General features: G+C 29.7%; 1 protein-coding gene across 1 annotated transcript in view; it reads right to left on the bottom strand.

Annotated features, from left to right (window-relative positions):
• LOC145326438 (uncharacterized) overlaps window positions 1–22,615 on the bottom strand; it is a 114,241-nt gene extending 91,626 nt beyond the window's left edge. The window contains exons 1-12 of the mRNA XM_080169788.1: window positions 22,547–22,615; window positions 8,973–9,147; window positions 8,495–8,612; window positions 8,027–8,230; window positions 7,656–7,735; window positions 7,279–7,378; window positions 6,791–6,895; window positions 5,823–6,537; window positions 5,478–5,528; window positions 5,269–5,401; window positions 3,934–3,998; window positions 2,156–2,252 (exon numbers count right to left, since the gene is read on the bottom strand). Coding sequence (XP_080025914.1) covers window positions 2,156–2,252; window positions 3,934–3,998; window positions 5,269–5,401; window positions 5,478–5,528; window positions 5,823–6,537; window positions 6,791–6,895; window positions 7,279–7,378; window positions 7,656–7,735; window positions 8,027–8,230; window positions 8,495–8,612; window positions 8,973–9,119 — 1,815 coding nt within the window. The 5' untranslated portion in view covers window positions 9,120–9,147; window positions 22,547–22,615. The remainder of the gene's footprint in view (window positions 1–2,155; window positions 2,253–3,933; window positions 3,999–5,268; window positions 5,402–5,477; window positions 5,529–5,822; window positions 6,538–6,790; window positions 6,896–7,278; window positions 7,379–7,655; window positions 7,736–8,026; window positions 8,231–8,494; window positions 8,613–8,972; window positions 9,148–22,546) is intronic.
• Between the last annotated feature and the right edge of the window lie 2,223 nt (window positions 22,616–24,838).

Genomic DNA, 24,838 nt, shown 5'->3' with positions numbered 1-24,838 from the left:
AGCTACTCCATAAGTTAGAGTGTTTGTCTTAAATATATTTTTTGTTAATAAAAGGATATGTTAGGTCATTCATTAGTTAAATTTTGTAACTTATTGTTAGAAGTTTCTCTGTAATTAATATTCTTTCGAATTGTTAAATCTTAAATTGATTTTTATTATTTAATTGTATGTTCCATTATGCAAAGGATTTATGTTTTGTTCTAACTTTAACATCCAGAAAATAGCTTAATAAAATAACTTAATGTTAAAAAACTCTTTATTACTAAGAAGATATAAAGATAAACTTAATGTAAAGCCCATGGTTTCGAAATTCTGCACGTACCTACACATTTTACAATAAAGGTACATGTTTGAGAAATAAATCAACAAACATAGTAATTCAATATTGTTAGCTGTAAAGTTCAAAATGTCTAACTTTATTAATTCTTTTCGATTTATGATTAAACTAAAAAAATCTCCGTCACAAATTTATAGAATTGACATAACTATAGCAACAGTCTTAACTGCCTGTCGAAATCTTCTGCGTTTTTGTCTCTCTATGTCTTGTACGTGCATCATCCTTTAGATGTAGATTGTGTGATCAACCTGTTCCTGCATAGAATTGCCATTTGGGTGCACAAAAATTTGCACAAAAAAATTGGCAATAAAGTCAGAAACGGGAATAAGAGTTCTGTGAAAAATTACTTACATATGTCAAGAATCATATAATTTGAAATGGATAGTTTGAATAAAGAAGTAAGAAACCTTACAGAGATGCGTCAGAACATTTCAGATAATTACAACTTCAGTGACTCTTTGAGTAAACTTGTAAACTCTGCTAACAGAACTGTAGCAAACACCTATATCCTTGTTTAAAATAAAGAAGTATAATCCCTTTTGCAGTTTTTTCAGTTTTGCTGTTGGTTGGTTACCTGGTTGGCGGCATTTCTCATCGAATAGTATGCAGAAATATAAATGAAAGGTAGATAAAAATTCAAACAAATATTGAGTCTAAAGAGATATTTAACTTTAAGAAATATGACAAATAATAACTATTGGAAAAATAAGCATTAATTAAATATAAAACGTAAATGATTATGGAAAAGAGCCAGGAAAAAAAATAGGTATGTGTAGTTAACAAGAAAAACTTAGATAAAGAAAACTAATTGAAATTAAAGAAAAGAGAGGAGTAGTTTAAGAAGATTAAATTAAGAAGAAGATAAATTAAAGAAGGCAAAGGAGGTTAAAATGAGTTAAAGACACAGAGAAAACTTTTTAGTTCTATTCGTCTAAAATATTATTCAACCCTGTAATCTTTTGGGGGAGGAGGGTTAATTTAAGATATGAAGTCACTGGTTATTTCTAAAGTTGCTCAGAATTGTTATATCACTGAAAATTTTCTGTTAGGAAAGTCAAATATTTGATGTTATTCAGCCGTGACAGTTTATCTTTAGAATGGTTTGCAAACAATAACATTTCATGGTTTTTTATTAATTGAGCTATAGCAACTTGTTTGTAATTAAAAAGAAACAAATTGATATTGCTCTGTTCTATTAAAGTTTTTGGTAGATTTGCCTTTCTATGAAGACTTTTTTTGGGTTATTTACCTTTAAAACTTTTACAAATAACAGCTAATCATAAAGGTGTATCTTCAAAGATTGAGAGAGATATATAGCAACCGAGTGAAAGTGCAGCGAAATAAAGTAAATAATATTTTGTAGGGGGACAAAGTGTCTAAAAAATCTACCACGTGACGTCATCAAAATAAGGGATTGTCCATCTCTTTTTTTTTGTTTTAATTTCCCACTTAGCCTCTCATATCCCTCATTTTTTGGCATCACGTGGCTGATTTTTGAGACACTTTGTCCCCCTACAATATTTTTCTATTTTCTTCTAGTAAAAATATCATGTCAATTATAAAATTTAACTATCAATTAAGATCGGTTTGATTTTTTTGGTAATATTGATCATTCTGGAATTTATATACCAACATTGTTTTTGATTATTCACTTGGCAAGCTAAAATTTTCTCTCTCCCATACGCAGACAAAGAAGGTAGGAATTACAATTTTTGTCTTATTTTAAGTGAAAATGTATAAATTACAGTTTAAAAATCACAATAGAATTAATACATTATCGTTTGAACTATGGTAAAATATATTTTACTTTTAGCTTACCTTAAATTCTATAATTCCTGCTTTTCTGAATGCCCATTTAGCTCTTGCTTGTAGTAGACTTTTTGATATCCTTTTTCCAGACTTTTTGCAAGCACACCTAAAAATATGGCTTCATAGCAGCAAAATTACTACAGAAGAATCTCACGTAATCAATTGTGTATATTACACAGTCACCTGATTATGCTATCGATGTGTCGATACTATGTCAGCTTTAACCTTTTCATTAAATTTTGACAAAAAATATCCAGGAAAGCTGTTAAATCATATTCAACATCCTAGAAAGACTTAGTGAGATACCGAGGTGACATTAAGAATGTATTTTTAGGTCATGAAAATGTATACCTTACATTTCTTATATATGTAGAATTAATGTTAGTTTGACATTAGACTAGCATTTGATACGAATAAGCAAGCTCTTTCTTAAGTTCGTCTTATTTATTCATTTTCACTTTTTAAAAAATATATGTTTTTTTTTAAATTCAAATAGTGTGTTCACCATGACTTTATAAGGATTGATGTAAAATTGTGGTATAATCTTGAAAGTTAACAACTCGACTCATTATCTTATCTTAATTCATTTCATAGAAGGGCATCTAAATACTTTCGTCTTAAATTGAGAACGTCAGTATAGAGCATGTTTTTATTATAATAGAAGTTTACCAATTAACAAGAATAACAACATCTATAAAAGTGAAGCTCTGAAACAGTAGGACAAACGAACATTAACACTTGTAGAGTGTCAGAAATAAATAAGCAGAATATAAATGTATAAGTATAAACCAAATTGTAAGTGTATTTGATGTAAAACAAATAGAGGGACATACTTACATTTTTAGGACTTGTTCATGGAGATGCTTTGCTTATAACATTGTACCTTGTTGTAATAGGAATCAGTATTCAAAAATCAGATAAATAGTAAAATTATATAACATACAAAATTTTTGTCTAAAAGGTTAAAAATGCCTCAAATGGACATATGCACATTCCGGTAAAGATTATAGAGTTGCTACGCTTTGTTAATCATTCCTAACCGTTGTAGGAATCATCATGCAAAATTAGAAATCGATAGGATAATTCCGACATGTCTAAAACGAATAGGGTTAACCGTTACTAACGGGCGTTCGGACGGACCTACCTTACTTAATACTTATAGAGAAGCTTCGCTTTTAAAAAGAACACTGTCACTCTTTTTTTCATTTTTGTTTGTCCGTCTTATTTGTATCGCTTGAATGTCATGAAATTCGAATCCTTGTTTATATTCAATTTAGTAAAAAATAGTAAAAATATAATACCAAAAATTATATATAAAAAGCTGCAATTTGTGTTTTATAAATTTAATATTAGCCTGTAATACGACAGTAAATTTGGAGAGTAAAATTAATTTTGTAAAATATTGTAGGTAATAGTTTGATGGGCCTATAAAAGGCGAGTCTGAGGGTTATATAACTACAGTTAATGTACTTATTGAACACAGGGATACAGCTAAGAATCACAAAATCCATAAAAGCGAACCTTAACAAATCAGACAATTTTACAAATTATATTTTAATTTTTTTTTTAACAAAATAGAATGCAATTTCCACCGCTTGTGTTTTTATGTAAAGCGCATTAATAAAGAATAAGAATTTTAAAATTTTATCTAAATTTAAAGTAATTGAGTTTTTATTGGGATCGTGCACTCTTTCGTTATATAATATTGCCCCTGAAAGCGAATGATGCAGCCGCTATTTATTTAACTATACCAGTCTCCATAAATATAAAAATCGTTATATTTTTACCTCCAAATCCAGAGATGTTGCTCTAATTTCTCAGAAACTATTCTTGTCAGTCTCCACGTTGATAACTAAACAATATCATGTTCATATTTTTATAAGTACACTATTACATTTAGTATTTAATTCTTTTATATGATAACTGACTAACATTTTAAGCCTTAAAGGGTCATACAATCCTGATATAAAAGTATCAGAATCTGTGTCTGATTGTCTTATTGTGTGTATAACTGTTTATTGAAGGATCTTGCTAACCACTGAACTGATATGATTCTCCTTTACAGTGTAGCTTCCAATAGGTCTATACCAAAAGGTTTATACCAATTTTTGGCGTGGGTGCCAACACCCTTACAAAATAAATTACTCCCCCCACCTCAATTTCCCCAATCGGCCAAGAGAACCGCTTGTTTTAAATACGATAGGAAAGGTTGTATTAAAAAAATATTTAGCCATATGCAGATAGTATTTGGTGTATTCAAAATAATTTAAAGAAAAGATGATTTTTTTCCTTCAACTTGAAGTGGACCAGAAACAAATGTGCTGATATCCTTCAGGGATAAGCCCCGTAGGTAGCAATAAAAGTAAGGGGAAAATGTGAATATGACTCCAATAATACAAAGGGCTCTATGATCCAATTACACAAAAAAAGATAATTAAAGTGTTCTTATTACCTACCAGATAAGATAACTGTAACTGAACTAAAAAATCTTCCTTTGCCTTATGAATAAAATATGATAGCGTGATAAATCAAACAAAAGAGTAACATAACTTTCAAAGGACAATCTGTATCTGAGATTCTAGATCAAAGTGCTTTTAGTAAAATTAAGTTTTTATTTTTGTGTAGTATTAAAAAAACTTCCTTAAATTATCTTCGATTTATGGAAAACATGGAAATTGTTATCATCAAAAATAAAATAAAAACACGTTTAAAAAAAAATTTTAGTTGTCGCATATTCTTTCGTTAATTTTCCTAATATTTATGGACATATAATTGAAACTAGAGACTTTCCTTTTTAACTTGCCTTTCATGCTTTCCATACATTTAAAATTCAAGGAAAATAGGCGGGTTTCAAATATATTAAACTATTAGGTAACAGTTATCTCAGAGATAATATTAACGTAATGTTATATGAATATTCAAATCTGCAAAACAACGTTAGACCCAATATTAACATTACGTAACAAATATAACTTTAAATACTCCTTTGTGATAAAATAAGTATATTATAAATAGGTTTATAACTATGGGATTCATTATTTTCAATTAAAGTCACGACTAAATTATAAAAAAAATGAAATATTTTCTTCACTTGGGTAAACCTATGAAAATGTTGGCCCTACCTTTGGACTCTGTTTGGCAAGATCTGAAAGTGTTGGAATATCATCAAGAGAGTCGCCAGCAGAACTTTCTTTATCAACTGTGGTAGGACTATTAACAGCTTGGTCAACTAGACAGCTTGATTCTCCACTCTCACTTGATAGAGTAATATGAATATAAATAGGTAGATATATTGAATGATTGCTAAATCGATAGATAAATAAATTTTTACCTTGTTGTAGAGAAAGATGAAGTACTTCTTGCTCGAGCACTTGCAACTGTTAAACAATAAGATAAAGAGTATGTCTGTTTAATCGAATCAAAGCATAGTAACTCAAAACTAAAAACTAAAAAGTTCTTCCTTTTTTAAACATGTTGTTTATTACCTACATAAGTTATATTGACACAAAATCTAGCATGACAGAGATATCAAAATAATTTGATTTTTAAGATGGAGATTCCAAAGACAATTAGTCACTTGGTATTGGTTTATAGTCGTTTTTCCGGAGGTCTGGTTTGAATAGCTCCTCTTTTTTTTATTCTAGAACTAAAATAAATCTTTATCTATGTTCCTGTTGCCGATCTTCTGGTAGAACAATCTGAAGCTACACTTTCTTTCACAACACATGAGGATGTATTCAAAGATCGATTAGAGCTAGAACATGACGGCATTGAATCTCTGCTTGAGCATAGTGATAGAGCATTAGAAGTTGCGATTGGCATTTTTGATGAATAAATCTTATTGCTTTTTACATCAACTTCACTTAATGGACTTGTTGGTAGGCTGATCAACATATTTTCCTCATATTTTGTCTTTATATTCAATAGATTATGATCACCTATGTTGTCCATTGGTGTTGAGCATCTACACAAAGTAGATGCACACATTTTGCATGTTGGTTCCTGTTTTATATTTGCATTAGAAGATATTAACTTATTATTGTCAGCTAAGCCACACAAAGCTTCTCTGGGCAAGGGTTGAGATGTAATAGATCTCTTGCCATGTCTGCTATCTTTTAACAAACTCAACTCAATAATATTGATAGCATTAATTTCGTCTACAGCTGATGTGGGAATAAAACTAATAGTAGCACCCGCTTGGGTTGTCAATAACGCCTGGTGGGAGTGTTGCAAGTTTCCTGTTGAAAAAACTGTTGTATTCACCAGGGGATACCCCATTTGGGATGATGATGTGATGGCAAAATTTGGTGTTGATTGGCTGACATGGTAAGGGTCGGATGATGAGCTGCTTGGAAAGGATGTCGATGGTTCTTGGTCAGTAATACATCCCTATGTCAGGCGTGTACATTTCATTTGTTTATACATTAAATTGTAATAAAGTTGTAAACCTTTATATTTGAAAGCTAACCTACTTTAAACCTGTTCTTATCTGAGTGACCTGCTAATAAAGAGGTTAAATTTCTTGGATAATGTTTAAAATTTGGGTACTGTTAAACCCCACAAGGAAATGAAAGAGGGTTCAGTGCTTAATAGGAAATTTAAGGTAAAACCAAAAAAGAATTTTATAAAATAATATACACCCCTGTTGATGATTAATTTGGTCTGCAGGATTGGGTGAACCAGAATTCTGTGATAGGGGTGACAGATTAAAACTTGGACCTGAACAAGCTCCATAGCTTAACTCTCCCCCTGAAAACATAATTAAATCAACTATATCGATTTTTTAACAAGTAATATATAGTTCATAGCTGATTACATTTGCTTTGTTTATTGTTGATCCTGTGACACTATTCATCTCAATATTAGAATATCTACCACATGATTAAACTATTATTATGATTTTTTATTTAATAGAATTTATTCATGTTGGTAATAGTTGTCTACATGTTCATGGGCTTAGACATTCCCCTTAATTTTGCTAATTGTGTGATGTATCTAAAATACCAAAAAAGTTTTATTTTATTATACATGTGTATGTTATGTCAGGATAAATATATACAAAATATTTTTTTAAATACTAGCACAAACATGGAGACATAGTTGAAGAGTAGCTGTGTTAACAAAAATATTACCTGGTGAAGCTAGAATAGGACTGGGTGACATTGTCATGGTCGAGTTCGGAGAGTTTGAGGAGGCTGGGGAGGGATAATGAAGCACTTTAGGAGAATCCTGGAGAATTAGTTCACATTATAATCATCAGCGCTATGGGTAAATATTAATATGGCTACACACACACACACATACACAATCAAATGTTTACCTACTCTAAAAAGTATATTTTTATCCGGCTGGTTGCATACCCAAGTCCAGATACAATTTACATAGCAATATATTAGTCAGCTTATTCTCTAATCTCTATAATAACACAAAATAATTTAACATCTCTCTACTCACTTTCTTTTTAAAAATATTCCAACTTTTCAAAATCCTTTGTAATGTGACAATCCTGAAATTCAAGTCCAGATCTGATGGAAAGTGGAGGAGACAGAAGATCAGAGGCGGACATGTCCCCAGGATGCATTGAGGTGCCTGAACAAAGAAAAATATTTATCTACATTATATGCATTCTTAACCACCACCTTAGTTAACATGAGATTCTAAATATTTTTTATATATTTTTCAAAAGCTGTACAACAGAGGTCAGTGGTCCATTTCAGACATGTTGATATTAATCTATTTGACATAGGAGTCTGTTTTATTATAAGTACTCCATTATTTTGGAATTCCTATGAAAATCACACACAAAATTGTTATCAAAGACCCATTTAAAACTAAGACTGTCAGTAAAGACATTTCATGATAATAGTTTATCTGTATTACCTGCAGGAGAGGCATCTGAAAGACAGAGATCATCATAATCAGAAGCTGGGGGCGTTGGCGCCAAATAACACGCCTTCTTGACATCAGAATAGAACATGAGGTCCTGGGCTGCCAGATGGAGTTCTGACCCCTCTGTGATACCCCCATGGTCCAGGACAATTGTGTCCTCCAGGCGAGAACAGCTGATCCCACCATCGCTATCCTTTACCAGTAAATACTTAAACTAGAATTTGTGACAAATTTTCAGTTTTCTAATAAATCAATGCAATGGCAAGGATATGCACAATGTTAAAACGAATGTTTAATTGTTATCTAAGTAAATAAATTGAATTGTATTAAATTGAATTAAAAGGGTTGCATCTTTTGAGTGGTGGAAAAGGTCAGCAAAAAAAATTAGGTTCACACATGTATGTTAATTAAAAATCATATTGATGACCACTTTATTTAATTTGTTTCAGTATTATTCCTGTAGAAGTTCTGATGTATCAATATTATCTGAGGTCAAGTCGGACTCCTCAAATTTTTTCATCAACAAAGAAAGATTTGTTACGGTGCTGGGTCGTAGATACAGTAAGGGCGGCCCATCCTTATGAGAAAAAAATTATTTGTGGAAACAGATTGTTTTCATCTTTCCTTTTTTTGAACAGACATACAACCCCCATAGAACGTCTAGAAATTGAAACAATCGAAAATCTGAAGATCGGAAGAAAAAAGTCAAGAAACACAAAAATTAATTTGGACAGATCCACTCACTAATTTGTCAAATAACCTACTTCTACATAGAATTTCTACTGCATTTTGCCTACGGCATCCCGAAACTTTATCTCCCCTAATCCCACATAATATACGTCCTTGTTTCTGGGTGATACAGCAACATGTTAAATTGCAATAAACAAGAAGACCTCGCCCATGGGTTTCAATTTCATTAAAAAGCCTAATTTTCTACCTGTTTGCCTGTATGTCCATCCAGGCTAAATTCTGGAGGGTCTCCAAGACCCTGGTCAGACTTGAGACTTAGGTCATTCTGTTCACTGGTGTGGTCCTTCAGTTGGTTCTGGTCGGTTGTAGAGAATTCATTAAGCATTGTTGACATTTAGAGTTCATATATATTTCATTGCAACCTGAAAAAAAATAGAGAATTAGTCTAAGGTACAATTTTTATCATTATTTTTCTTACATTAAAGCTAAAGCTTCTTTGCAGGGCTCGGCAGCCGTATGTAAGCTGCCAATTTTAACCTTTTTTGCCGCTTAAAACATTTTAATAAGTTGATAGTTTTCAATGTTAGGAACAGGTTTCGGGCTAATTTTAAAGTAATTAAACATATATGTTGCTTATGCGCGTCTGCCGAGCCTTGAATAATTTCTTCTATTTGTTTAAAAAAGTTTTGTTAATTATTTAAGATTGGGGTTAGTAAAATGAGTGATCAGTCTAACACAATTTTTCTTCACAAATAACAAAACATTAAAAATGTACTCTGTAGCATAAATTCATATGTTTAAATGTAGGTTTAGTGTCTTTAGGAATCACTTTAAGTTGACTAATTAAGAAGAAATCTTAATCAACCTCTCAACAAATTTATTTTCAGGAAATTACAAAGACCATTTTTAATTGTGAAATATAGATAAAAATATATCTTCCTATTCTCGTATTAAATTTTTAAAAATTATAAATAAAGTGTGAATAGAATGTCCTTAAAAGACTACAAATCAGGGGGATACCCCGATATCCAATTGGGGCAAAACCACTAGCTTAGATCAATTTTAAAGTTGCTCTAAAATATTTGTTTAACCTTTTTTATAGGGAAAAAACGAGAATAATTGTGAACCTTATACAGCGAAGCTGAACAATAGCACAATAGAAAATTGTAAAAAGCTAAATTAGAAATTATTTTGTCTGTTATTGGGTGGGAGTTTTAGTTTGAGCAAATCTTTGTATTCTCTTAAAATCAAGCACAAATTGTTCATACGTACATACACATCATTATTTTAGAGTAGATGCTATAATGCCAACAGGCAGATGTTTCAGAAACAAAGTTGAATATTAATTTTTCATTCATGACAAGATTAAAAACTTTGCCTGTATGTTGTTACTTGCAAAGTAACTTTAATCTTAAACAGTTAAGTCAACCTATTCAACAATTAGCCTATTTTTTTGAGTCTTGACAAAGCAGCAGTAGGAAGCAGTTTAAATGTTTTATCTTAATTGATACACAGCTTTTGTCTAAACAGAAATATTATGATAGTTTAGATTTGATAAGGTTTTTGGCTATTGCCATCGCCTCCTTACCCCCAGCTTTCAACCTCAAGATATAAACTCCCAAAGACAAAGGCTAATTTTTAAGAAGATATATTCTTTGAGAAACTTAAAGAAGAAATAAATATTTATACTAGTTGTAACTAACATTAATGTTTACATTTTTCTATTTATAGATATTATTCAAACTGTAAAGAAAATTGTGGCTGCCGGAAAACTAATGCACAATTTTCTATTTTATTTGAATGCAACCACTTTTTACTTACTTTTATTTTTAGTAGCGCTGGAACTCTATAATTTGACTCTCAGATCCAACTAACTTGAGGCTTAAGACTTTTCCCATAGATCCAATTTTTTCCCCATGGATTTCTCGACCCTATTCTTTGTTTTATATGTTAAGTATCTTAATAATCTATCAATGGAAAATTGAATATGATCAAAATTGAAGAGTTGCTTTGCTACGATCAATATTTCCTATTGTTTGGCTAAAGTGTCATTAGTTTCAAAATAATGATTTCTAGAAAATTTCAAATACATATTTTATTTATGATTAATGTTTTATTTCACCAAACTCAACTAAAAACTGTGACAAGCTGATTCAAATAATAATAAATGAACAATAAAATACATAAACTACAACAAATTAAAATGGGCTTTATAAAAAAATGTAAAATTGGCATTATTTGAAATATATATTATATATACTTAATAAGTTGAAACATATATAGCAGTGTTTGCTAATAAAATATTAAACAAAACTGAAATTAAAGGAAAATTTAGATAAAGTTTTTTTTTCAAATTAAATTGGGTTCTAATTGATCAGTCACTTTGATATATATTAAGCATTAAGTTCGAAACTTACATTTCATAAAATAAACAAATATTATTGATAAATAATCTTATTTATTTATCCATATATTCATGAATGAAACCCAATAAAATAAATATAAAGTATACTTAAACACACAATTTAATCATTATAAGAGTATATGGTTTATATGGGGGAAATGTCTACATTTTCCAAGGAGGAGGGGGACAATGGACAAAATGCTATCGGCTCCCAAAGCATTTGAACTCGTTTGTCATCTCATTGTGCCAGATTCCAAACTTTTCATTCAATAATTTTATCCTGTTTTGGGTGTAATTTTGCTTGTTGTTATTGTAGGGTAATTTAAGCATCCATTGCCCAAAGATCCCTGGCATTTTATAAACAGTAATAGAATTATTAATTGAGCTATTAAGGTGGACATAAAATACTTTTAATATATCGAAAAAATCAACTCTTTATAAAAATTGAAATATTTTGTTATTTTATTAGATTAAAGTAAAAAAATTGGCTATTTTATCATTAGCTCTATTTCTAGTATTCTATTTTTGAAAGCAAAGCTTTTCTATAATTAGGGTCGGTCCGTCCGTCCGTCACAGATGGATAGCTTTTTTCGTTAATTTAGGCATGTTAGAATTGTCCTATCGATTTCAAACTTTGCATGGTGATTCCTTTAGTAGTTAGGTACGATTTAAAAAGTGTAGCAACTCTATAATCATTACTAGAATGTCCGTACGTCCATTTGAAACATGTTGATTTTTTACTTTTTTAACAACAAATTTTAATGTGATCTAATCATCCGATTGATCTGATTTTTGGTATGTTGATTCCTGGGAAAAAAAAGTATAATGTTATAAGCGAAGCAACTCTATAATCAAGCCTTAAAAATATAAGTACGTCCATAAACATTTTCCTGTATCAATCAGTTTTTAAACAAATTTACTTACAATTTTGCTTCGACTCTTATACATTTATATTCTAATTATTCAGTTCTGACACTATATAAGTGTTAATGTCCGTATGTTCTACCTTTTCAGAGCTTCGCCTTAGGGATGTTGTCATCCTTGTTTAACAATATATGGATAACATATAAAAAAATGTCTTATTCATTTTAAATGTATTTCTAACCATATAATTTGAAATACTATCTAACCTATATTAACCCCAAATATAAAAGAAACTATCTACCTATGTAACGTCTATGTTGAAAATAGCCTAATATGCTAATATGTTAACCGAACCTTTCTCTACCTTGCCTGGCCCTTTGGGTATAATTGATACATACAGTATACTATATAAAGATAGGAAGAATATGCCATAAAGGGATTCATTCTTTCAGTAAAAATAAATTAAAAATTAAAATAACTCCTATTTCTGGAAATGAAATTAAAACATCAAAACTTAAACTCGATAATGTTGTAAAAAGCGAAGCTTTTCTATAATTAGGGTTGGTCCGTCCGTCGCAGTTCGTTAATTTAAATAGGTTAAAATTGTCCTATCGATTCCAAACTTTGCATGGTGATTCCTGTAGTAGTTAGGTAAGATTTAGGAATCGTTGCAACTCTATAACCGTTACTAGAATGTCCGTACGTCCATTTTAAACATGTTGATTTTGAACTTTTTAACAACAAATAATTATGTGATAAAATTATCCGATTGATCTGATTTTTGGAATACTGATTCCTGGGACAACAAAGTACAATATTATAAGGGAAGAATCTAGATAATCAAGTCAAGTCAAGATAAATGTAAGTATGTCATTAAACAATATCCTGTAATTGCGTAGTTTTCAACAAATTTACTTACAATTTTGTTTCTACTCTTATACATTTATATTCTGATTATTCACTTCTGATACTCTTCTTCGTCTTTCTTACTGTTTCAGAGCTTCGATTTTATGGATGATTTTTCTAACTTTTATTAAAAATTGATTACATTTCCAAGATTTTTTATTTATGAATTCTCTATACTTTATTGGCTCTTTAAAAACACACAGAACAATAAAACCTATGATGTATACTGTACATGATAAAATTTGTTATTGCTAATGATAACCACAATTGTCTCCTTGTCTAAATGCCTATAATTAACCTGACTTTAATACTCTATCTAAGTCTCCTAGATAGAAACAAGATTCTGCTGAACCTAGTGTATATTTTCATAAATACCTATACCTTAATCTCTGATGACAAAAGAGTGCAGCCTAGCCGATATGGGACGAATAAGAGAAGGGGGGGGGGGGGTATGAATGAGATTCTAACTAAATTATAAAATATTTAACCATAGACTTGAAGATAAGCCCATCAATCTATTTCACCATGTTCTACACATCATAGAGAAAGGGATAACAGATTAGAATAAATCTTAAAAATTAAAATTAAATTATGTATTAAAATCTTTTAAAGGATCCTGTGGCCGCAATTTTTTACTTAGAGACTTTAAATTTTAAACTTAAGCTTTTCTTACATGTCTACATAACGTATTAAAATTTCATAAAGATCCGCCGCCACTTTCCCGCCGTCCGCCAACTGCGGCGGCTGGCAGCTGCCAAGTACAGCTGCGGCCGCTAAAATTTATATTTTGATATTTCTAATATAAAATTTACATAAAAAAAAACATTTTCTGTAAAAAAAAAATTTCTTCTAGCTTCAAAAATAAGAAAATTACAGCCGTTTGAAATGTTTAAGTAAAAAAGGACCTAAAAACAAAGGTTGTTAAATAAAAGGGTGAAGAAACCGAAAATTTACTTTGACTTACATTAGGACGCCCCCCCCCCCCCCCGACCGATTAAGGTGCGAAGGGGTCCGACCGTTAAGGGTTAATAGCAGATTTTTGTTCAGGCAACCCTCTAATTATTCAAGCTTTAGAGGATTTTTATATTGTTTCATAGATTGTTAAACAACACTGTTGTAGATATCCCATCCTTGTTTATGTGATTTTGCAACAAACCGCAAGTACAGAGAAATTCTAAATTTTGTTTTGTTGTATCTAGGTTGTAAAATTTTGAAGAAAAAATATTTCAATTTGTCTAAATTTGCAATTTAAAATTCAAATGTTTGTAGTGATGATATCGTAAAAGTTTTTCATCATTGTTTTATGTTTTTATTCTTTGCAAAGATTGATATCTTTTAACAAGGGAGACGGGTAAACAAAACTAAAATAGAGCTCTATTGGCAAGGACGTTCATTTTTTTATTTTGTGGGGGGTACAAACTCTCCGAAAGTGAGGGGGAGGGATTGTTACCCGCGGAAATCCTTGAATTTTATATTCATCACTTCGATATGATTTTCAATTTAATTTCTCTTGATATAAGCCTCATGAATTTCTCCGTTTGAGAAGTTTTCGGACAGATTAACATAAAACATAACATTCAACGATTTTTTTTTATAAATAATTAAAACTAGAATGAAAAGTGGATAATAAATGAAAATATAAAAATGCATGTGTGGTATGCTCGACGGAAACCAAGATATTATAGTGATGCTATGCACCCAGCTAATCCTGTTATTCTACAATTGTAAAGCCACCTGCAAATATGTAAGATACTGGTATTGATTTTATCTCTCAGTTGTCCTGCAAGTGGAGGGAGGGGTGTGACCCCTCCCTCCCCCTTCTTGAGCACCGGAACCTTCCCCTTCAACCACCAAGTTATCAGCACCACCTCAGCCCTGAGGACAGGGGTTCTATGCCTTTTTTCACCAGATAGATTCACCACCCACACGGACTATTGTTGTCACAGTAATCATCAAACCTTCCCTTTTAGTACCCAGACCTACCACTCAACCCCTCTATTCTTATCTACCTATTGTGCTGTTTCATGGGCTATCTTGCCTCCCCCGGACAGGAATAGCCATCTACCTAACCATTGCAATTATCTATGTTTAACTATTATAATTTACCTTTGACTATCTCTATTCCTAATCCATGTGCATTTATATTATATTGTATATCTTTAGTAACCTTTAGACCCTGAATAAAGTAACATCTGAATAGACTTTGTTTGTATTTAGTGATAGCTAGAGAAGCGCAGCTTCTCTATAATATATGTGTCCACGTCTGTTCGCACTGCCGTAGTCATTTGAACTTGGGTATCTGCCATTTAACCGAGGCGGATACCACACATGCAATAATAATTAACTTATACAGACGCGGATAATTTTGTTAAAAAAACAGAAAGAGAAAAATGAAATACAAAAAAAATTAAAGCAGCGAATTATAGATTATTGTTTGTACTTTTTATGGAAGCTTTTCAATGTTTAAGGCCATTTCCCTGATTATTTTGCCCTCCCCTTAAGGCTAAATGCGGAGCTTATAGTTGTCCTATGAAATATAAAATCAATTATCAGATAAACAGGAAAATTATATTTTATTATTGATTATAGAGGTGCTGAGCTTTCACAAAGATTTCTATTTGTAAAAGGAATCATCATGTAAGGTTTGAAATGAAAGGAATATTCTAATCTAATTAGACTTATGATCATTTACGAATTATTTTAGTTTAAATTTTATCCTTTTCCTTAATTTTCAGGTAACATAAAATATTCATATTTCATGTTAAAAATTGCTAAATCAATAAAAGTTGGAAGTCAAAATACAAATTATAATTAAGCATAGCGTTTGTATAAAAAGTTTTGTATGTTCATTATTTTTGTGTTATATACATTTATCCCTGTAAATCTATTTTTTTTTGGATTTTTGTAGTTTTGGTGGGATTCAGTTTGTACGTTGATAGTCAGTTTGGATTATCTATCTAATTTTGTGTTTGTTTTGAAAGTGTAGCTTCTCTATAATTGGTTTGTCAGGGAGTATAAATATTCTTAGGGTAAATAACTAAATATATTTCATGCTTAATAAATTTAAAAAGGTATTGGTCCTGAGATTGATTCTTTAAAAAATCAAATTGAAATCAAAATTATTTTTGTGTATATCTATAATACAAAGTATAATGATGTCTGTCCGTCCGTCCGTCTGTCTGTCCCTTAAGACCTTGGTAACCACTGAACCGATCGGATTCTACTCTTCAGGGAAAATATTTACTGATCCTGTGGTGGTTTTAGGCTATTTTCTTGTTAAATGTTAAAAAAATAAAAAAAAACATGCAGGGAAATTTACTTTAGGAAATTTGAAGGCTTGATTTTATGAATAATATTGTTCGTAATAAATTATATGGGTAGGTATAAATGTTGGTAATTGCGGAATTAACTAAAATAAATATTTTCCAAAGTTTGCGAAAAAAATATTAGTAAGATTCTTTTTTGACTTACAACACATCTGCTGATCATCAACTTCTTGTAGATATTGAAAAATAAGGTTATGTTTGTTTCCAGTAATTTTATGCATAAACTTGTTTGTTTATCCCTCTTTAACACTTTTAATGCAGCTAAGAACTCCACTTTAATTTCTATAAAACAATTCATGTTAAGGATATTGGTAAAAATATTTTAAATAACAAAAATATGTAGCAGACGTTATAACAATAAAATCACCTATTTACTTTAAATAGCAGCAAGAAAATTGGGATAAAGATTACAAAAAGGATTCAATATGTTCCTTTAAATCACTTTTTAGTTTTCTCCCTCCGCAAATAGCATAAAACCTAACGTTTAGTTAAACAAAGCTTCCCTGACGATTCTAGTTGAGTGTTGTATTATTGTATAGGCACAAATTCATCCAAACACTAAACCCGATATTTTTTTAAACACAACTTTTTTATATTTCTGATTAAGTATTATAATTATAGAATGAGAATTACTACTGAAAAATCTACTCAATATGTCTAGATTATGTTTCCATGTTCCTAATGGCCACCAAAATGTTGCTTATATAATTTGAAAATACTGTGTAGCAAGCAAATAGGAGCAACACACCAAGACTCTTCTTCTTTGTACTGAGTGTTAAGACTGTGTACATTTAGAGGAGAATATTATCGGTTGTCCGTTTTCACAATATAACATGGAAAAACTTGAAGATTGAATATTAATTCTCCAGACAAATGCATTGCCTGGTGGCTAATTATTAGCTTGTAGGTTGAGAATTTAACTACACTTTTTGGCTTTAAACAAGCATTTCATACTCACATTCTTTCAGTGTAATGATATATCAATGAAAATTGATATTAAAAGAAAAATGGGGTCATGTGAAGGAGACAAAATTGCTGGTTTTGTCATATTTTCACAGTATCACCTAACTTAACCTAAGATAACCTTTCAAAAGATACTGTGAAAATACAAAAAAAACCTGCAACTTCGTTTCCTTCATATGACCTGATTAAGTAAAGGATTTCATTAAATGTAGAAAAAAGTAAATTATTGCTATGATTATTTGAAGCAGCTATATATACACTCAGTCAGATATTGTTGACCAAATTTTACTTTACTTCACAATATAGTTCTATGCTTCCCAGTATTAATATTTGAAAAGATTTTAAGATAACAAGCAAATATAGTGAAATAAAAACATGTTTAATGACAAATCCTATGGGTCTGATTGGTAATAGCATAGATAAAGTCTTTATTTTTCACATCGCTCTAAAATTACCTTGATTCCAAGATTACAATTTGTTTGCTCTCATTTTTTCTTTGTATTTAATATATGCTGTTTTGTTACTTATAGCAAAATTGGCTGGAAGAAAATTTGTCTCAGCATTCCTGCTTTCATCTTTATGAAGAAGTAAATTTAGCGGGTAAATTACACAAGCATTTTGTGAGCAGATGAGCCACAAAAACTTAAGATTACCCAGTTCATAGAGGGGAAAAAAGATAAATGGATAATCAAATGAAAAAAATCTAATTTTCTTGATGTAATGGTCGCTTTCAACTTTTTAAAAATCATCTAGATTAAACAATGTCTACTCTTGAAAATTTAATTTTCTCTCTAATTGACAGAGATGAATTGTTTTTGATTAGGTATATGACCCTAAAAAAAGTTTTTAATGACATTTAAAAACAGGAAAAGTTACAATCTAGTGATATTAAAAGACCACCAGATTGAACATCAACATTCATTGTTTTTTTTTATTTTCACAAAAATAAGTTCAAATACTTATCTCTTGGTTGGTAAAATAAAGTAAATGTTAGAAAATGAGATGGCTTAGCTTGGAACAGATTGCATTAACCTGGAACTTTTTATCAACTTTTCTACTTCAACAAGGTATGTACAATTAGCAATTTACTTTGAATGGAACAAATATACATAAGAAATAAAATTGTCATTAAAGAAACTTGAACAAATATCAGTCAGAGCTTTAGCATAAAAATTTGAATACTTATTTAAAACTTTTATAATAAAGAAAAATTATAATTCTAAAAAAGCCTACAATCTCAACAAGTCAGTTGGTATCAATAACAATAACTGACACAAGTACTAATTTATGAATTTAGTTCCTTAAAACATTAAATTAAGCCAGTTTGGCAAAAAGAATTCCTCCAACCTTACTTTTTTGAGCAATAATTTCTGAACATTTTAGTAAATTTCCTGTATATTAATCGTTTAAGGGAGCAACTTAATTTCAGACTTTTTACTTTTAGCCCCCGCAGATTAAAGCTTTTTACAGTATAGCTCCGACTAAATCTTACTTCGATAAAACTTGTTCTAAGCCTTACTGAGAGGACATATAGGAATACATTTTTATTACGAAAATAGTTCAAGAAAAATACAAATTTGACTTTCAAGAAAATCATACAGTAATACAGCTTGTAATATAAAAAAACGGACCGACATTATGCCTTTCTACTATTTTTATAATGTTGTTGAAGCATAAAATGTGGTGAAAAAATAATTGTAGCAACAAATTGAAAAAAAAAGAAATAATATTCACCAATAATGGGAAAATTAAAGTGTTTGCTATTCAACATGTACCAAGTAATATATGGATGAATACATGTTCATTTTTAGTTAGGTTATGAACGTCAATAGATCACAACGTCCATATTACATTTCTAGGCAGCAAAGTTATCTAAATTTCGAGGAAATACAAACTTTCCCGATTTTGTATAATTTTTGAGGAACACGACGTCCAGTGACGTCATATTTTTCTTTCCCGAAAAAGGGAAGGGGAGAAGAAAAAAAGATATGGGAAAAAAGGGGAAAAAAGGATGAGATATACCCCCCCCCCTCCCACATCCAGAAGAAAATTCTATAATTTTCTTAATGAATAAAAACTTTTAGTGTGATATAAAGATTTTTATTTCTTATTTATCTGAAATTTTTTTTTGGTATATTACTTATCTATTTATGCAAGATTCAGGCAATGAAAAGAGGGAAAAGGGCAGTGAGCTATAATTTACTTTCTATGTATTGAAGACTGGTAAATTCATATAAAACATCATAATTTTGATAGTATAGCAAAAATATATATTTAGTTAATTTTTGATTTTTAAAAGGTTCTAAATTTTAAAGAAGATTTTATGAGCAGTGACAGTCAAGTGGAACTTCTGGGGACTGTTACATAGGTGAAGGACTGGATGAAAACAGTTATCAACAATACTTTGTAGGATAAGTTGACAGTTGAGACATAGAAAGTTTATTTACTGCAGGATAAGGGATAACAAATACAATTTTATAAATAAAGAAATCCCCGAGACAGCGCCTTCAGTCAAATTTAAGTATAAAAATAATTTCTTTTGCAAAAGTATATTTATAAATATAATAATAAAACAAATTAAAATCATGAAAAAATGACTGCTAAATGTTAAACTTTGTTTTGTGTTGGGACACTATATTTGTTACTGCAGAATATTCTCAATATTTATATGCATAAACATACTTAGGGACTTATTTCCATATTACATTCAACAAAATCGGCTTTAACCCTAGCTTTTCTAGGAGCATTAACCACTAAATCAAATTAAATTTAAAAGTCTAACTCAATTTTAGATTCTTAAATGTCTTTTAAAAATCCTTAACTATCGTTTATTAATTTTCTATATTCTGAAGAAAAAATTCCCCAACAAAACAAATGAATTGGTTATTTTATGGTTTACTACACACTTTAAGATCATTTTAGAGTGCTGTGTTCATCCATAAACAAGAAATACAAGTGTATTATAGATTTTGAATCTAAAGAGAAAATATATTTAAAACAAAAAAGTGATAATTTTGTCTGAAGCAACAAATCTTAGGAACTGGCATATACTTGAATGTTTACATTTCTGGCGGGTTTAGGCTTTGTTTATTTTTTTTTATAAACAATAATAATACTATATATTGGTGTAACTTAAGAATCTAAATCATCAAAAATAGAGCTTTTTATTAAGCTCTATTGCAATTAACAGACTTTAAAGTTGTTGAAAAAAACTCCCTTCATACATTCGACAAATATTTTTACGAATACAATTTAAGACTGTCAGTGTCCAGTCCTTAAAATATTTTGTGGTTAATTCTAGTTCTCTGCATTCTGCTAGTTTACAAAACTTGCAATCAAACAAAATAACTTAAAATTTATGTATTTAAAGCGAATTTGCTCAAAACTCGCAATGTCTTTACGCCTTTCTGCCTTTAATGTAATTTGATTAACTCGGCTGCTATAAGAAATCGATGGTTTTTGTATTTACTTTTGGGTGGCTATGATAATCTGTAAAGAAATTGTCCTATTTTAAATATATATGAATAAAAAAGCACTACACGATGTGCATAGATTAAATATATAAACTGTTTCCTTAGTTTTTTTTCTTCAAACAAATTGAACTTAAATATTATTGTTTGATCTCATCTTACATTGAATACCTTTTTGTTATAAAAATTGTTGATATTGAAGGAACATTCAATATAAAAGTTGAAAATTTGTATTCTTGTCATGAACTGGATTTGAAACAACTTCCTTAGACCCAGATAAACAGATAAGACTCCATCTCAAATAATTTTCAAACAAAAATGCAACTTTAAGTAAGCTCTAACAACTTTTTACGAGGCAAAATCTTCAGTAAACTTTTTAATATTATTAAATAACGAAATTTAACCAAATCAAATCATTTTTATCACAGCTTTAATGTCAGATTTATGTTTGGTTAATGATTACCGTCCTTAACTTAAAATCTTTATTTACAATTCTGTATTTATTTAATAAAACCTATCACAACATAATTTCCAGTATTGAACCGATTAATATCCGCTGGATTAGAACCGGTTCTCAGACATACAGAAAAATAATGTGTACTATCGTTTTGCATACAATTTTCCACGAATATGAAAACAAAACTGATGATGTTGATTTTATAATTTTTCGTTTAAATATCCACGGAAAGCTGTCTAATAACTAAATCAAATGTTTTGTTGAGTTCAAACTACATTAAATCATCATAAATAACATTTTAAATTAAGTTGTAATATATTTTAAAACAAACAGGTTAGTTAAAATTAAACATATTAAAATATTGTTAAAATCTAAGAATGAATTTCTTGTTTATTTTTAGCTCACTTTAATCGAATTTTTAAAAATTCACACAAAAATAGCTTTAAACCTTTATAACAACATTTTACTTCTTTAGTTATCAAAGTACAAAGTGAAACTCCAAATCGAACAAAAATATTGGATAGATCATCAATTTAACCAAAAAATATGCAAACCATTGCATTATTTTTTTTTCAAGTGATCAATGTTAACAGCAATAATTTTTGTGTGCATTTTGTTGGGGAGAAAGTAAAAACAAGTTCTATTTCCAAAAACTTTTTTTTTCAAAGCAAAATGAAATCATCAATGTTTATGCAACTCAAAGTTGCAATAAGTCCATCCATTTTATGCTTCCCATTTTTTCCACACTCCCCTTTTTATTGAATACAAAGTATATATAACCTTTTTAGCTCAAATAAACAGTAATATTTATCTTTAAATAAAAATTGGAGAACAAGACAGTCTTCAAAAAAATATTTAAAAACAATAGAAATATTGACAGTTAAAAATGATTATGATTAATTGTTTATTTCTTATTCTTATAAAAATAACCAATTATTTTATTAAACAACATTAGAAAAGGATTATTGAGTTATTGTCAAGATATGAAGAAAATAATCATGGATTAAAATGAACTTAAATTTTTCTTATGTCATATTTTTTTCTATACTAAAGGAATTAATCAGTTTATTTTAAAAATTAAAATGTTGCTTGAATCTTTACTTAAACTTTATCTGCATGTTCTACTATTTTCTTTTAAAAGAATTCTTATCCAATTGAAAGTCAGCTGATGTTTTATTCCAAAGCATTGGTTTGCTTGTACTTGTATATATACACCAAAACTTTCCCTATTAGAAAATCAAGAAGTTGCAACACTTTCAGTAAAATTAACACCAAAAATGTCCATAATATCAACAGTAAGTATTAACAAAGGAAACAGTTATTTTATCCATGAATTATCAAGATTTTTTTCACTTATAAAGCCTTAAATTTTGTAAACAAGGCAGGTAGAAAAAGTTGGCTTATGAAAAACGTATAAAATTATGGTCCTACCTGTTTCGAGGGAGGAGTGGTTGGGTGGGGTTACACACCACCATCCTTGTGCACAGTTACAATGGGACTGTGAGCTGTTGCTTAGCTTTACGAGGACATGATATGAACATGGGGGGGGGGGGGATTATATTAACAAGTAGCCAACAAAAGAGATGGTTGTCATAAAAAGGGAATATAAAAGTATAGTGAGGAGACGAAGGGGAGGGGGTGTGGGTGTGTTGTAAGGTAAGGTTTGTGGACTGTCAATTGGTTGGCTCGCACCCCAAAAGTTTGATCCTCCCGGGGTGTTGTCAACCATTTTCCGGCTTACCAACTCTGGGAGCATATTTAACGCGGGAACACACAGAGAAATTGGTCCTAAGAAACTGGAAAGGTTATTTTGAGGCATTTTATACTATTGGGTATATAAGCAAAAGAGGAACAGGCATATTTTTTATGTTTTAAAATAGAAAGGATGGAAAATATTAAAAGGGAAAGGAGAATTTTATTTTACTCATGGACTCGATTTGCAGTAAGTTTAATTTTGTGTTTAACTATTTTCTTTTAAAAGTTTTTTTAAAAAAATAACGTTTATAGATTTTAATATATAATAAGTACTCATTGAAAATAAATCCAAAAATGTGTAAAACATGGAATTAAAAAAATACTCGGATGGAATTCTTTTATTATAAGAATATGTCAATTGCAACTAAATGTTAAAACGAAAGATCTGCATTTGCTTAAAAGTAATATTATTTTGTCCCCTCCTTACAATTGTTTTGCCAAAACATTAATAAATAATAATATTTGTTTAAATTAGACCATTTAAATATTTTTATAATATTTAAACTAAATTCCAACTCAATATTTATCATTTAAAAGTCAGTAAGTCAATATCAAATCTCTTTCTAATCTTCGATGTTATCATTCTTGCTACAATCATACATATATAATCTAACTTTAGTAATGAGTCTCCAACTGCAGATTATTTCTATTAAGCAAGTGTTTTATATTTTGTTGATCTAAAGTACTTTTAACCCATTTCCGAAAAGTTTTCTTCTTTTACTAAGATAAAGTAAAATTTATGATTGCAGTAGTCGCTTCTGACTTAGTGTTTATACAAATCTTACAAATTTATCCACTTTGAAAAGTAATTCAAAGAGATTATCTCCTAAAATGAAGATTTTCTGATTTATGATTGTGTATATGTTCAAAACGGATAGCTCTGCTCGTAAATCTTAGTAAAGATTCCTGGAACTATGAATTGAAACCTAAAAAGCGTAGTCATTTTATAATTGTTACCAGCAAGTTCGTCCATTTGAAATGCTTCATCAATTATCAAAAAAAATAATGTCCTATTAGATTTTCAAATGGTAATCTCTAAACAAGTAACACAATCTTTAAATTGTAGAATGTCATTAGAAAAAGCGTTGAAAGACAAATTCGTTTATTCTAGTCATTCTGTATTTTAAGCGATTCAATATTAAATAAACAAACCCAATAGCTATTTTTTTTATGTTTTTAAAAATCATCGTTAATTTAAGAAATAATTGTGTCTGGCCTTACCAACGGATATTTTTTGAGGGGATTAAAAAAATTGATTTAAAATATTACTAAGCCTTCTGAGTACTTTTTTTGCTGGCTTGTGTGTTTATTTGACATTTCTTGTATTCCTATGCTCATACAAGGTTATGGGGGCTATTATAGACTTAACATATGTATATTCAGTAGAGGGTTTCAAACCATTTACGTATGTATATTCAGTAGAGGGTTTTAAATCATTTACAAATGTACAATTAGTGCAGGATTTCATATCGTTACAGATTTAACTTAGGTATTTTATTAAAGGGTTTCAAATTAGTAATGCCTTATAGACTAATAGTCTTTTTAAAGTATTAACACATATAATTTTTTTGGTGGACTTTTCAAATTAGCTACAACCAAAGCGAACTACAACTGATTTATCTGACAAAAGTAAATTTTAAAATTATAGATGTATATTTATAGTAAAAAAGCTGTAAAATTTTTTTGGTGGACTTTTCAAATTAGCTACAATTAAAGCGAACTACAACTGATTTATCTGACAAAAGTAAATTTTAAAATTATAGATGTATATTTATAGTAAAAAAGCTGTAAAATTTTTTTGGTGGACTTTTCAAATTAGCTACAATTAAAGCGAACTACAACTGATTTATCTGACAAAAGTAAATTTTAAAATTATAGATGTATATTTATAGTAAAAAAGCTGTAAAATTTTTTTGGTGGACTTTTCAAATTAGCTACAATTAAAGCGAACTACAACTGATTTATCTG

This window comes from Acartia tonsa, chromosome 8 (assembly GCF_053477335.1).
Source record: "Acartia tonsa isolate MP-2025a chromosome 8, ASM5347733v1, whole genome shotgun sequence".
NCBI classification, from domain to species: domain Eukaryota; kingdom Metazoa; phylum Arthropoda; class Copepoda; order Calanoida; family Acartiidae; genus Acartia; species Acartia tonsa.
Note: the sequence above shows the minus strand (reverse complement) of the source record. Positions and strands in the feature narration are given on the sequence as shown.